At 30.8% G+C, this 15953-nt stretch overlaps 1 protein-coding gene across 1 annotated transcript in view; it reads right to left on the bottom strand.

Annotated features, from left to right (window-relative positions):
* Nucleotides 1-15953, bottom strand: part of LOC129959020 (protein phosphatase ppm-1.G-like) — a 42564-nt gene that overhangs the window by 16771 nt on the left and 9840 nt on the right. Inside the window, exons 4-6 of the mRNA XM_056071791.1 lie at nucleotides 10716-10820; nucleotides 5684-5773; nucleotides 675-727 (exon numbers count right to left, since the gene is read on the bottom strand). Coding sequence (XP_055927766.1) covers nucleotides 675-727; nucleotides 5684-5773; nucleotides 10716-10820 — 248 coding nt within the window. The remainder of the gene's footprint in view (nucleotides 1-674; nucleotides 728-5683; nucleotides 5774-10715; nucleotides 10821-15953) is intronic.

Here is a 15953-nt window from a genome sequence, read left to right as displayed (position 1 = left end):
GTTGAGGAGGCAAACATTAAAAGATAGTTCATTTCATTTATAGAAGCTATGAGCATCAGTTCTGCAGTTAACAAACAGCTTCCAATATTGATTTATTTTTAAATCTCAGTAATAATTATTAAAATTTTGTGGATAAAACAAAACCACGAGAACTTAAATTTCTACTGCGATAAAGAGCACCTATTAGCTCATATAATATAGAGTGAAAAATCCATTTAATTGTCAGAGGCTAAAAAAATACAGAAAAATTTCCAACACTTGAAAATAAGTATCAAAATATCTTTGAACTCTTTAAAGTATAATATATATCAATCGTTTATTTTTTAAACTGTTAATATATATGAAACCTAAAGGAATGGGTTTTTTCCTGCAAAAATTACTATTCCTGCATAATAATTCCAGGTTTCACAATGATAAATGTCATGCAATAATATTAAATATATATTCGTATTATGCAATTTAAAACTGAGTATATGTTAGAAGACTTTCTTGCTAATAAATATAGTGAAGTGGAATTCTGTAAAAATTTCAATTAAACACATTAAAAGAAATTAATATTCAGCTTTTATTCGACCAGACCACATACTCAGCAAAAGGAGCTAAATAATAAATATTAATTGTATCCCTACTTCAGATATATTCAAAAGTACAAATTCTAAAGAAATGAAACTTACATCAGATAACAAATAGTGTAGTGGCCTTTCAACTTGCATCATTTCTTCAGCATCTACAAAATAAATAATGTTTTTTTTTAATTCAATAATTTGAAAACATCTGAGTAACAAATAGCATTAAAAACCTCAGACACTGAAACAAGATATTTATCTCTAAACCTTATATGGTGAAAAGAAAATGTGTACAGACATTAACATCCATATTGGCTGTTTCACCATAAATGGCTTACTTTCTAACAAATTTTCATCTGTACAGAATTCCTTTTTTTAATGTATGGTTTATGAAATCAAGAGTGTCCCACGACACTTGCCTTACCAGATAGAAGGAAAAGGGAATGTGTCTTGACATAGTCGTCAAGAAAGGGAATAAAGGCCACTCAAGTACATTCAATGCAATGAATAAATTAATCATTAAATTCCAAAAAATATAAATGATCATACTCTATATCATAGGTTCCCAAAGTGGTCCAGGTGGACCCCCTAGGGTCCATAGGAAACCATACGGGGGTCCACGAAGACGTGAAAAGAAAACAGGGGTTCACAAGTTGTAAGTGGGGGTCCACGAAAAATTTTCTGGTTTTCATAATAAAGAACAAAAATTTTGGCTTGGATTTACCCATCAACGTAGGCAGGTAGCATCATTCACTAGGTAGGTACTCAAAAATATTCGAGACTCAGTTCAAGCACAGAATTGAATAGAACAATATATAATAGATAAAATTCAATGACGTTAACTTGCAGTTACAAGGGGACAGCCTTAATTTAATAAAAACAAAGGGTGTAATTTCGGCTTTTCTTGGTAAATTGAAATTAATGAACAAAATATTAGACGGCGCGAATCCTCCCAGTTTCCGCATTTGTCACAGATAGAATGTCTTGATGAGGATATTCAGACATACGCTCAACATTTAAATACCCTGCATGATGACTTCAAAAATAGATTTGAAGATATTCTGACGATGGAAATACCACCATGGATCACAACCCCATTTGATGAAACGGAAGAGGCGAATGTAGTATTACAAGAGGAACTACTTGAGCTCAGCACCAACGAGGAACTGAAGGTGAAATTTAAAAAAAAGCTATCAAACATTTTGGCTGCAGGCAGAAATCCCCGAAAAATATCCTGGGCTGTGGGAAATTGCGAGAAAAATTTTGATAGGGTTTCCTTCGTCATATCTTGTCGAAAGAAGTTTTAATGCCGTTACCAACCTGTTAACAAAAAAAGGAGCAAGTTGAACATCACAGAACGAGGAGATTTGAGATTACTTCTTACAAAACTGAAGCCAAATATTGATAATTTGCTGTCAATTCATCAAGTACATTCGTCTCATTAAAAGTATGACTATTTTTTATTGTTGATTTACATTTCAGAGTTCATTGTTGATTTTTTGTAATAATAAATGTTTATAATTTTGTATAACCACAAGTATTATTTTAATAAATAGGACACAAGAAAATGTGCTACTTTTTTTTTTCTTCTTAACACCTCCAATTTAGGGTGATATTTTTTAGGAGTTTTGGGAATACAGTAGAAATGTAGCAGCAGGGGGTCTACCGAAAATAGTAAAACTTTGAAAGTGGTTCACGAGAAAAAAAAAGTTTGGGAACCTCTGCACTATATACTGGACTATATTTGGTTTAAAGAGAGAAAAGATAATTTAAATCATTGCTAACTAAGGACTAAAAACATAGGTTCTGTGAAGCTAAAAGAAAGTAACTGATGAGAAATTTTCCTTTTATTTTTCATCCTATATTCAAATTACTGCTGAAGTAATTTGCAAACTTCCATTGAGAAATATAAAGAATAATTTATTGGCACGACAACAGAGATCAGTAGATGGATGGAAAGGAAACATAAATGTCCATATCAGTTACAATTGAACTACTTATAGAAAAGTACACTAAATAAAAATAATTATGACATCAAAACTCAATAAATGGTAATTTTTCCTAAAATTACAATGTGTCACAGGTACTTCAAAGTTACATGTCCAATTCTAAGAATGCCATCCAAGAAACAATCACTTTAAATGCAATTTTTTTCAGATATGTTTAATTTTGATTTTGAATTCTTTTACTATTGTCTTTGAAAGAAAATATTTTGAGGCCTACAATTTTTTTCATTCAAACTATTTTCTAGAGGTGGCTGATTCTGCCTACAGTTTCCTTTTACATGACTCAATACCTTCTATAATACATTATAATGTTACAATTGAGACAAGAAACCAGACTTTAAAAATAAAAAAAATCTTGGATGTTTCTGCCTGTAAATGTGTAATGGATATGTAGTGTGCTTGTAAAAGGTCCAATTTAAATTTACCATATGTGTGAGAAACAAAATAAGATTTCCATAATTTAGCAAAGAATTGTCTATCTTTAATGGATACACGATGAAGAAATATTGGCACATTAAATACAAAAGAAAAGAAGTTAAAAATTAGATTAATGAGGCTAACTCTTTACACAGTAAAGAAGGAAATATTTATACCCATTTGGATAGGCCCAATTTTTAAAATAAAATACAGACAAGTTAGTCAACTAATATGGGTATTGATGATAAAGCTAACTTACTCTGAGAAGAATCCCCATGGAAAGTGATGATAAAGGTAAAAGTTACGGCATTAAATGGCGATTATAATAGATTATTTGATCATGCAACTGCTGTTACAGCATTTATTTCAAGGTATTGATTTGGTAAATAAAACATATATTTTTTAAATTGCTAAATATAAAATTAGTAGTGAAAAGAGCCACAATAGAAGTGATTTCCAAAATAACAAACAACGGGATTTCAAATAACTATGTGAAATTTATTTTAACAGAAAAAAAAAATCCAATTTTATTGCGATGTTGAAATAAGTTCTCGCTGTTTTCCAACAAATGGCGTTACCGGAATTGATTGCGTTAGTTTATGATAATGACATATCTATTTACAAGTACTATCAGCAAGCTTGAAATTCGTGTATGTTATTTCGCGGAAGTGCAAACAACTTTATTTTTCATTGCGTTAAATATGTCAAATTTCGTCCTAAAAAAAAAGGTATTTGCAGGGAATTTTACTGCGCTATTTTATTAAAAAAAATCTGCAGTTGATGCTCACAGAATTCTTGTTGAGACTTATGGCGACCATGCTCTAGTTGAAACAACTTGTAGAGATTGGCTTAGACGCTTTGAAAATAATGATTTTGATCTTGAAGATAAAGTATACTCTGACACACCAAAGAAGTTCTTGCAGAATCATTAGAAGTTGATCACACAACAGTTTTGAAACGTTTGAAAGCATTAGGAATGATTCAAAGCAAGGTCATTGGTTGTTATACGAGTTGAACCCGAGAGACAACGAACGGCGTGTTTTCACGTGTAAACAACTTCTTCAACGGCAGAAAAGCAAAGGATTTTTGCATCGTTTGTAACTGGCGATGAAAAATCGTGGGGTAAACAGGACCATGCATCAACATCTTCAAAAAAGCCGAGTATCCATGGTTCCAAGCTTCTGCTCTGCATTTGGTGGGATCAGTTGGGTACAGTTTATTATGAGTTGTTCAAACCATCAAGGGAGATCGCTAGATTACAACTGGAGCGATTAAGCCGAGCATTGAAGGAAAAACGGCCGCTATACGAACAGAGACACAACAAGGTCATTTTGCAGCATGACAACGCTTGGCTACATGTTGTAAAACCGGTAAAAACCTACTTGGAAACGTTTAAGTGGGAAGTTCTACCCCACCCGCGTATTCAACGGATATTGCCCCTTCCGACTACCACTTGTTCCGGTCGATGACACATGGCCTGGCTGAGCAGCACTTCCGTTCTTATGAAGATGCCAACAATTGTTTCGACTCTTGGATAGCTTCAAAAGATGTCGTTTTTACGACGTGGAATTCAAATGCTGCCAGAAAGATGAGGGAAAGTAGTGGCTAACGATGGACAATACTTTCAGTAACATGTTTTTTAATGATTTTTATTTAAATAAAGCACTAATTTTCAAACACAAAAAAAGCGAGAACTTATTCAACATCCCAATAGAAAGGATTGATTCAAAACAATTCTGTCAAAAGACGAAGGAGGCACATTATTCTACCATCAATGAGTTTAACAGAGGAAAGTCATGTGGCGAATTGGTATTTATGACACTACAAACCTAAAGTTGTTGCTATGACAGTAAGAGGAATTGTGTGCTCATTCATTTGTGATATCTGGCTACAGTATTTAGTTTTAGTGTAAAAATACATACAATTTTGAACGTTTATTTCTAAAAATTAAATGCATTTTTTTGTTTGGTAACTTTTGCATTTGCAATTATCTGTCTTTTAAAACAAACTTATTCTTCTTTTGTTGTAAAATTCACTTTCTGAATATATTCAATTGCTTCTATAAATTATTTGTTCTTTTTTATAAGTATTTTACACATAATATCTTGGTTTATATCGAAATATTCAGGAATTCATACCACAGACTATTTAACTCCACGAATTACGACGAGTAATTCTGGAGTTTAATTGCTTTATTTATACTTGCTTACCAATATTTATCCAACATTATAATAAAAAGTATGTTGGTTACATAATATTTAAAGTTATAAATACTATAATTTTAAATATGTTCGTATAATATCAGTGTTTGACATACATAACATTCTCAAACTGAATCCTTACAATGATTTCCGAAGTAAGGACGATATAAGCAACATGGCAACAATACACAGAAAAATAAATAATCATCACTAAAAATATAAAAATAATTACTCCTAAATAACTATTCAAGGAAGAAGAAAAAAAACTCAATTATAATATATATTTTTATTAAAATAATTCAAAACCCATATTTTTGTTCCTTATTTAAATTAATAGAATTGCATGCAAGTTTTTAAAATTATTATATTCTTACAGGCTATTATTATTTAAAAGTATTTCTGATGGGCAGATATAGTTGCACTGTTCGAAATAATTCTTAAAGTATGCAATCTAAAACACATTAAGATAGTATTAAATATTATTTTCTTTTACCTTGTTGAGAGTTTTCATTTTCTGGGCTGGAACTGGGAATAATACCTTGAAAAAAAACTTGATTGACCGCTCCACTTCCAGCATTATACACTGAAAATTTATAAAATACTCAAATATTTCAGAACCAACAGGAATTTCCATGCATCTATACAGCACAAATATAAATAATGTATAAGTTTATAACTAAAGATACAAAAAAAAATATCTATAAAGAGAAGGGTAAAATTATTATTAACTTGTATTTCCTATAGAAGAAAAGCATGAAAACAAAGCTGACCAATCAGAAAGCTGTTGAGGACATTTAATTGTTCATATGATGCAAATTAGCTGAAGCATATTCTTGAAATACAAAAGCACATGTAAGATTTTTTTTAAATTAATACTACTACTGCCATTCTATGCACACCTAAGCATTGCCATTTAATGACCATTTGTAACACAGAATGGTGTTGTTAATTCACATTTCAATCCTCCTAATTTCAGATAGTGTTTATAATTGATAAAACAAATAGTCAATTTCTTAAACAGCCATTTTTTAAGCATAAATTTCTTAATAATAATGTCATGACGATATTGTAACAACCCTGGAATATTGCTTCCCAGCACGAATAGTTCAATTACTAGAAAGACCGTTTTACGATCAGCTCTGTTGGGTGTTGATCGGGCGCCGAGTCAATGATCTAAGAGATTGGCGACAAAATAGATATCACTGGAAACTTCCAGAATTTCAGCAATACTGCCAATAGGAACTGAGATACGCCTGATTGGTCCAGAACCTTCTCGACCAGCCTCCCGGGAACAATAAAAGTCCGACAGTCTCAAGCTGCAGTCGAGTCCAGCGAAGAACAAGCGTTGTGTAAAGCTCAAGCGATTGCTGAACGGGGCTGTGTGCCGAGTCCTGGCGTTTATTGTAGAAACAGCATCGTGTCGTTTGTGGAGTAGCCAGTTGTGTAGTAGTGTGTCGACAGTTGGATACAACTAAAAGTGAGGAGACAGTGGAGATTTGCAGATGTTAGAGAGGCCGTAGAGTGAAGCTAAGTAAATTCTTTCCTTCTACTGAATTCTGCCTGGTCGCTTTGTATGCTGTGGTTGCTACTGCTACCGATTACTACCTGTAGACTACTATTTGTTGTAGTATGCTGATGTGTGTTTCCTGTGTTCGTCGCGGCTGTATATTTGTCGTCTCCGTGTTAATAAAAGTCGTCGTCTGTCACTAAAGGACTGTTCATTTCATCGACTAACAAATCAAAAAGAACCCTGATGGAAGAGTAAATCCATAACAATATTATTCTTTTCAACTTCAAAATGAAGTTTGAGGAAAATTCCAATTGACTAAACATCTGACAAAAAAGTTCCAAAAATAACTGACAAAACATTCATCCAGAAATTTTTCTAATTCATTTAAAAAAAAATGAATGGTATGTTTACAAAGATGGAGGGGATCATTCAGACTTCATTAATGCTATTTAAGATTAAAAGAGGATTGTATGTTCCATAATAAAACGAGTTCCATAATTACACAATGAAGAACATTTTAAATGTCTTTATTTATCTTAATTTTTAAAGGAGGATGTAAAATTCTTTCAACGAATTCAGATCCTGTAGGCTGAACATTACAAATACAAACAACATGAAATTTAGGCAAAATGGAGAGTTTCTTCTCCTATTTTTAGTCCAAATTAGAAAGAAGAAACCTTACAGAGATATATTAACAGTTTGAAAATGCTTAGTTATATTTAAATGAAAAGATTCACAGAAATAAATTATTGCACTAGTGCCTTTTTGAGTTATTGTAATTAGAAACTACATTTTTGAAAGTGAATATAAATCTTATAAATTTTTCATTATTTCTATACAAATCAGAGCAGCTTATGTTCTAGGGTAAGAAATACCAGGGTTTTGTAAACTGTTTCAATAAAATAAGTGAGATGACACTTCTAATCAAGACAATATTTATAATGAATCCTAGGGTCACATTTCAATCAATGGGAAAAAAAAAAAAAAAAAAAAAAAAAAAAAAAAAAACATGCCCACAAGTCATTATTTACTATTATGCTCAAAAACTTAAAAAATTTATTTCATTATTGAAGAATGAATACAAATAGAATCTGTATATTTTGCATTTCTTCTGAACTTTTTCAATGCAACTATCTAATTTCATCATTATTTATATCAAAAGGTAAACAAGGATTGCAAGCCTCCTTTTCCACACCCTCTAGGCAATTGTTGATGTACTTTTTCAGAATTTGAAATTCCAGACACAGATTTTTCATATCAGGAAATAGTAGCATAAGGGAAGATCAGGGAAATGAGCCACTTGTGGATGGTTTGGTATCAAGAGGAAATGTGAGCTTACACATAATCATGATGGAGCACCCACTACTTGGCACTCCAAAGATTTGGCACTTGTATCTCCCCAAATCATGCAGATATTTAATCCTTTCAGGCTGAAAAAGCTCTGCAGTCTCAGTAATAATTCTTCAACAGTTCACTTTCATAATTCCATTCATAATAGTGATTTGTTCATCTGTTGTGGGTACCCTTTACCTTTTGTTATCAAATTGCTATCTTAGCTATCTAGCCAGAAGTTACTGACTGGGAATTTTAAATCTGAAAAACTATGGCTAAAGTTCTACTGCTTTAATAATTTCTGTAAGGGTTCAGAATAACTTATTTATTTTCCCTTCACTGAGAAGTGACCTTTGAAACTAATAATACTTCGGGGGGGGGGAGTGAAATGAAATAAGGTGTTTTCTCTCTCTTTGCTAAATTATAAAAAGAAGATATTCAATCTTAAAGATGGCTTACAAAAAGATCATAGAGCATAAAATTCTGTGTATAATGAGTAACCACTTAATATATTTAACTACACAAGTATAAGTACTAGATCTTATTAAAATTGAGTGATTTTTCCAATTTTTCAAAATAATTGGTATTTCCTCAGAAAGGCAACATATACAGTTAAATAAGTTACCAAGATTTCAAATAAAAATATTTTTTTTATATACATATGTAAATATTTTGATGCAGCAAAACTAAAGCACTGTGATAAGAAGAAGTTTGAAGAGGGAGCTTCAGCTAATATGCACTGCACTGAACTCAAAATTATATGGTCCATATCAAAATAGCTTCCATGCAGCTTCTAAATGGGATTTTAACTATTTAACACTAAAACATTATTTCAATATCACAATGATATATATGCACGAATTTACGCGCGTGCGCGCGCACGCACACACACACACACATACACACACACACACAAGCAATAGTATAAATTAAACACTGCCACCAGAACACATTTTAGAATTATGTAAGAGCAAAAAACGAAAATGTGAAGTAGGTGGGATACATCACCTTCATTTTTTCTATGAAAAAATAACAAGATAGATTTATACAGGAGTAGTTGAAAAATAGAAGTGAGCTAATGAGTGAAGGGAGTGAGTGAGGGGACAAAGCTATAGAAGAGAAGAGAGGGGGGGGAAGTAGAGAAGAGAAAATTCTGAAAACTCTTTGAAAATGTTTTTTATAATCGAGTTCAAAGATACTGTGATGAAGATGATAAAAAAACAAATGAGTAGATGAATGTTGCACATCACTGAGGCAATCGATTTGATTGTAGTTCATGGCAAGTATTTCAAATTTTCTGCAAAACTATCGGAGGAAAATGTAGAATAAGTCTTTCTGACGAATAAATAGTTCAATGTAGGGCAAGATTTCTTCCTACATTAAAAATTAAGATAACTTCCAATTTATTTATTTTTTTAAACTGCAAAATGGCATTGACTAAATGCCTGATTTAAAAAAAAAAAAAAAAACTATCAAGAATAAGCTTGTTCAGAAACTGGATTGTGAATGCCAGCAAAGTGAAACAGCCAATCCTCCTCTGCTCTTGAAATATAAGTTATAATGTTTTAACCAAATCATGGTCCAAAAAAGTGCTAATCCTCAAAAAGAACAAATAAGAATGGTACAGAAAGCAGTTGAAATTATTTATCAAGATATAAATTCTGTATTATGTGAAGTGGATAATTATTCTTCCAGCACTAAATTGTTTACTCATGCCAACATTAGCTTGCCCAAATCATTTTTTTTTTTTATGAAAGAAACCATACTGAAAAATAGAACAGGCTCTGAAGAGTCTTTAAAAAGGAGGCCAGCTCCAACTGCCATGCCATCATATCTGCAGTTCATCCTTGGTTCTTTATAACAATTACCTTTATATCTTGGAGTATCCATTCATTTGCATAAACATTTTGGATGTTTGGAATTTTGTTTTCCTTATAAAGAAAACAGATATATATGAATCTTCAAATGCACTTTATTGCCAGCTTTCAATTTCCAATTTTATAATAAATTTCCTTGACTTTTCTCGACCTTTCGGAATTCCCAACGATTCCTGGTTTCCCCGATCGCCTGTCCACCCTATTTCAAATACTGGACATGGAATTTTGAAGCAAATTTAATATTTCTAAAAAAATCATAAACCCAAATAAATTTTACATAACAGAATATTGAATAATTTAAAGTTATGCTATTTCGATACCAGGTAAAAAAAAAATGTAGTCTGCCTTTATGCAGAAAAATTCAATTAAAGGAAATCTTTTCAACTAATCCTTTTCACAAATTTCAATCCTGGCAAGGATTTACATGGAATAAAACTATCAATTTTTTTTTATTTGATCCCAAAAACATATTTACATTCAATGGAAATCGCAAGAAGGAGCTTGAATAATAATAATAACACTTCTCTGGCGTTACTATTCTGTGGTCAAAGGATTTCTTTAGATACAAGTACTTAGTTTGCCTAATTTGATGTCTGTGGTACACTTTTGATAGTTTATAAAGCGCTCACTTTTCAAGAATTACATTTTAAATAAATTGTGATATTTAGTGTCAGAAAGACCTCATAAATATATAACAAACCAAACAGTAAAATTAAATAAAACTATGCAACAGAAAATGAGGAATCATGAAGCAGATACAGTAAACAGAAAGAATTTGAAACTTATTAATGAACTAAGAAGCTTACAATTCTCAGTAGAAGTAGATCCACCACTAGGGCCAGCTTGCTCCTCTGCAGCTTCAGACATGTCTGCATCAACCGATTCCTGGTTCCTTAATATTTGTAAAGCACCTACGATAAATCACAATGTTTGAGAACACTGAATTGCTCGAAAAACATTATGAAACAATTTGCAAGAAATGTGCTGAATCAAAATTAAAAAATCATATAAAAAACTACATTGCAATTCATTGCATTCTATTTTCGCATGAAATTTACTAACTTTAAGATGATTTACAAATACTATACATCATTTGTTACAACTTTTCCTAAAATAATTGATTGAAATGAAAAAAAAATTTCTAAATTTTTTTTTTAAATATTCAGCTGCATATATGCAAGAAATAAGTATGGAAGAATGTAACTAATATATTTTTCTATTATATGTGTGTATACATTTCCTGTTGGTAATTTTACAAGTCTCCAAGCTCTAACAAACAAACAAACAAAAAAGTTTGTGAAGTTCTATCACTATTTATCATTTAAATGCAAAAAAGAAAAGAAATCAAAACAACAGCTTCATCTAACACAATATTGTATGTTATTAAGAAATAAAATACACCAAAATTCCCTAAAAAGTATTTTTTTTTTTTACTACTGATGCCATGTAAGCAAAAATGGTTCTAAGTACTGAGAAGAATACTTATTTGCAAAATGAAACCAAATAACAGACAAAATGAAAAGTTTAATGCTTTAAGAAACAGTCTTTTTTATAATGGTATACAGAAACTAACCAATCAAACATAGATATTAAAGGAAGTAAAATAAATAAATAAATAATACAAACTAAACCAATTTCTCTGAATTTGTGAAGACTTTTAAAATTTGTATAAAATATAAGACAAAAAAAAGCTATAAAAAGTTTTTAAAAAATTTAAAATAAGAACAAAAATCTTAAGAGCACAAAAATTATTCATAATTTTAAAGAGAAAAAAACAATCTACATTTTTTATATTTTAATAAATGTGTCATGAAATGGAATGTAAATGTACTAGCACAATATAAAACACAAATAAATATAAATATAAATGAAACAGCTCTCTGCAATATTTGCTCTGGAGATTTATGAAACAATAGATGAAATTGAACTGGTTTATGAAACATCCCTCATATATTATAATACAATTCTCTTTAAAAAACACTTCTATGAGAGGAAGAAAAAATAAATCAGTGAATAAGCATTTCACTTAAAAGAATAAGAATGAAATTTCTTGTGCAATATATAAAAGATCTCAGTGGCTATTAATACACAATTTGTAAAAAGCAAGTTAAGAGAAAAATTTGGATTGATGTCAAGCGTAATTAATGAAACAAAAAAATATTACATTATGTCTCATATAAACATAAAAATTATCAGTATAAATATAATGTACAGTCTTTGAAACCATAAGTCTTTCAGTATATGTATTAAGACAGCCATCATTACATCAACCTGTTTTATAACCAGAGAGATATTTAAACTTTACAGAAAATGCACAACTTGCTTCCAGTTTTTTAAATGGGAAAATAAGAGAAATTAATAACAGTAAAGCAATGCATATAGCAATTCAAGAATGGGGCAAAATTTAAATATGAAATTCCAAACAAATATAATGTTAAATATTTTTTTTAAAGTATTTTTTCAAAATTTTCAGAAAATACACACACACAAAAAAAAGTAGCAAGTTGAAATTTCACATTTCAGACGTTTAATGAATATGCTTGATTTATTAGGCCAATTAATTACATTATATTACAAACAAAAACTTTAAGGAATTAGACATTAGAAAATTGAACAAAATTACTAAAATGTTTACTTTCAAATAGCAATAATGCTAATTTCTGGAAGAGAATTTTTTCCACTTGGAGAAAGTGGTGAACTATTACATACACCCAAAAGGTGTAAGTGTAATTGATTTTAATGCCACGCATTGCCATTTTAAAAAATAGACAATTAATCAGTATCAGGGAACATTCCAGGACAAAAACAACATGACATTTACGGTTACAGATATGAAAAAAATTCCATGGTCATAAAAATGAAAAAAATATATATATATATATTTTTTACAATTTCAAATGAGTATAAGCAGTGTTGCTTCTCAAACATGGAGAAAAAAAAAATCCCTGTGTTTTTTCTGTATTTTCCCTCTATGTATATGCAATATAAAAAGAAATGCGCAAACAGTACTCATGTAAGTTATAATGGAATAACAAAACTCCCTAGCTTTAATCAACGGAAAAAGCAAGGTTTTTCAATAAATATGAATTTAAACAAGATGCAGTTTTTAAAACAATAACATTTTAGGACATGTGTTCATATATTTTTCATAGAATCCTTCAAAAATATGAAACACACTGCTAAAAAGCTGCTTTTTTCTTTTATTCAGTTTCAGTAGCTTCACTAGTAATGAAATAGCTTGAAGTTATAATTTAAATATTGGTATTTTTTCTTAATCTTAGATTTTCAGGATTATCTAGCTCTATCAAAAATAAGCTGTCTAAAATTTTTGCTTCTTCAATTACGTTTCTTTTGACAAAATTTTTCATTAACTGTTTAATAAGAATGAATATATTTTTATAATAAGAAAGGCATTAATGATTCAGATGTCTGAATTTTTTAAAGAAACGTCTGAAGAATATTAGCAATATAAGAGACGTTAATTTTATCAATCAGTTTATCCTAACAAGCATTTATACTTTATCACTTGTGGCAGATCCAGGAAAAGTTTTTTTTTTTTTTTTAAATTGAAACCTATACATTTCATTATGCTGTCAAAAAAATTTAAAATACTTTCACAAACACTGATATTTTCCACCCAATGGAAAGAAGAAAACTTCAATGACAATTCAGAAGAACCAATAATATCCAGGAAATAGGTATGTCAAGCTAGTCTATCTTTAATTATTCTATACACTGCACTTACACTACTTTCTCTTGAGTAAATTTATGTTCATACTCAAACACTCAATGGATTATGTGTAGTTCATGAGTATCTAGATCCAAAACTTTAGTCATTTTTGCACAGAAGTTCTTTGACATGTTTTAAAAATATCTAATTTATATTTGACACATCCATACTAATTTGTAAAAGTAAATATATGCCAAATTGGATGCAACTACTTTAAAATTTTTGAGCAGCAGTATGTCTTAAAAATATGGAATTCCAATATTTTGAAGAAACTCTATTGGTTGTTTCACACTAATATCTTACAATAAGATCTACTTGGCACTTTTCTGAAGAGCGGTTCAAAGCATATTACTAATTTTCTTTTAAAAATTTCTTAAGAGACAGAGCTAATCCGCAACAAATAATATGCAACATTTTTGTATGACATACAGTACATTTCTAGGCTATATCAGTGAACATATGTGAATATATTTCCATCATTGAATGCATTAAAGGACAATGTGATGCAACAAGTTTTAATGGCCATAAAAGTTCAGTTATAAATGATTGTTCTTGAACTAAAAAGTTCAAAATCCGCTTATTTTTGGACATCAAATTTGACGCTTTCCAACTTAACATATCATCTTCTCCTGTATTCCTTCTAGATGCAAAGTCTAACATTAACTATGACTTTTTTAACTGGCACACAATAATGTATATTTTCCTCTATTGGTATGACTAATATGTGTCTGTTTTTGCATATTACTTAATCTTATTATTTTCTTACAAAGCGAGCACTCTACAAAACAAATAGATTTTGGACTTCTCTATCCGATTCAGCAAAAACAGAATTCACATTTTTATTAGTCCAATCTATATTAAATATGGATTTTAGGCAGCTCATTGCTAAAAAAATTCTCTACTCTAATTAAGCTTACTATATCATAAATAAACCATTTAATAGACTGAATTATGAGGGACTAAATACTATTGTGACGCTTCTGAAAATTGAATATTGCTATTCCCACCAAAGAAATTTATTCTATTTTCTTATGCAGTTATAGCAGTCTCATGCAATTCATTAGCTGCCATCCAGGAATCTCACGGAAAGAAAACAGCTGTCGCTGAAATCGAAATTAGACTAATAAAAGAAAGAAAAAAAAAAAAAAAAAAAAAAGAGAGATTGAGTAGAAAAAGGATGAGTTTCCATGATTATGCATCTGTTCCATCTTGGGTGCTATGGCTACAATCTTTTATTCTTTCACTGTTCAGAGATGGGTATTTTATAAATGGGGGAGAGGGGGGGGAGGATTAATTCCTTTCCTTTTTATTTTCCAAGGTTTTATGAAATTTTTCAAATTTCCTTGTTTTTTAAATCTCCTGTATTTTCCAAGTGCTGTGGTCCTGTGACTCTATATTTTGTCGGGGAGGAACTGTTATGTATCTGGCATAATGTGACTTAAAACTGCTCCTATTCCAACTGGTGATGCATCAGTTTGTAATACAAGAGGTAACTTGGGATCATAATGGCATAAAATTCGGTCTGAAGCAATTTCTTGTTTCAATGCCTTGAAAGCTTTTTCACATTCTGCAGTCCACAAAAATTTAGTACCTTTCTGCAGTAAATTATTGAAAGGAGCGACACGAGTAGATAAGTTGGGAATGAATTTTTCGTAGTAATTGACTAAATCCAAGAAACTCTTCAAATCAGATACAGTTTTTGGAACTGGTACCTTCGTAATTGCATCGATTTTTTCTTGTGTTTTGTAGAGGCCGAATTTATCAATTGTATGACCACAATAATTCACAGATTTCTTAAAAAATTCACTTTTCTGCTTATTTACTCTGAGACCATATTCTTCTAGTCTCTGTAGTACTAATTCTAACCTTTCAAAATGCTCTTGATCATTTCTCCCCGTTACGGTAATATCGTCTAAAAATACGTGTACCCCCGCGATGCCTGATAAAACTTGTTCAATGGCTCTCTGCCACACTGCCGGAGCTAAGGCTATACCGTAATTCATTCTCTTGTAACGGAACAAACCCTTGTGAGTATTGATCGTCAATAGATGTCGGTCCCGCTCATCAACTAACATTTGAAGGTATGCCTCAGATAAGTCGATTTTAGTAAAGAACTCCCCTCCTGACAGTTCAGCAAAAATGTCCTCGATACGGGGTAAAGGATATTGCTCAATTTTTAGTCCCGGGTTGATAGTCACCTTATAATCACCACAGATTCGTAGGTTCCCATTCTGTTTGATAACAGGAACAATTGGTGTAGCCCACTCACTATATGTCACCGGCTCAATGATGTCTTCTGCAACTAACCTCTTAA

The sequence above is a fragment of the Argiope bruennichi genome, chromosome X1, assembly GCF_947563725.1.
Source record: "Argiope bruennichi chromosome X1, qqArgBrue1.1, whole genome shotgun sequence".
In the NCBI taxonomy this organism is placed as follows: domain Eukaryota; kingdom Metazoa; phylum Arthropoda; class Arachnida; order Araneae; family Araneidae; genus Argiope; species Argiope bruennichi.
The sequence above is the reverse complement of the archived record's forward strand: the minus strand, read 5'-3'. Positions and strand labels throughout refer to the sequence as shown.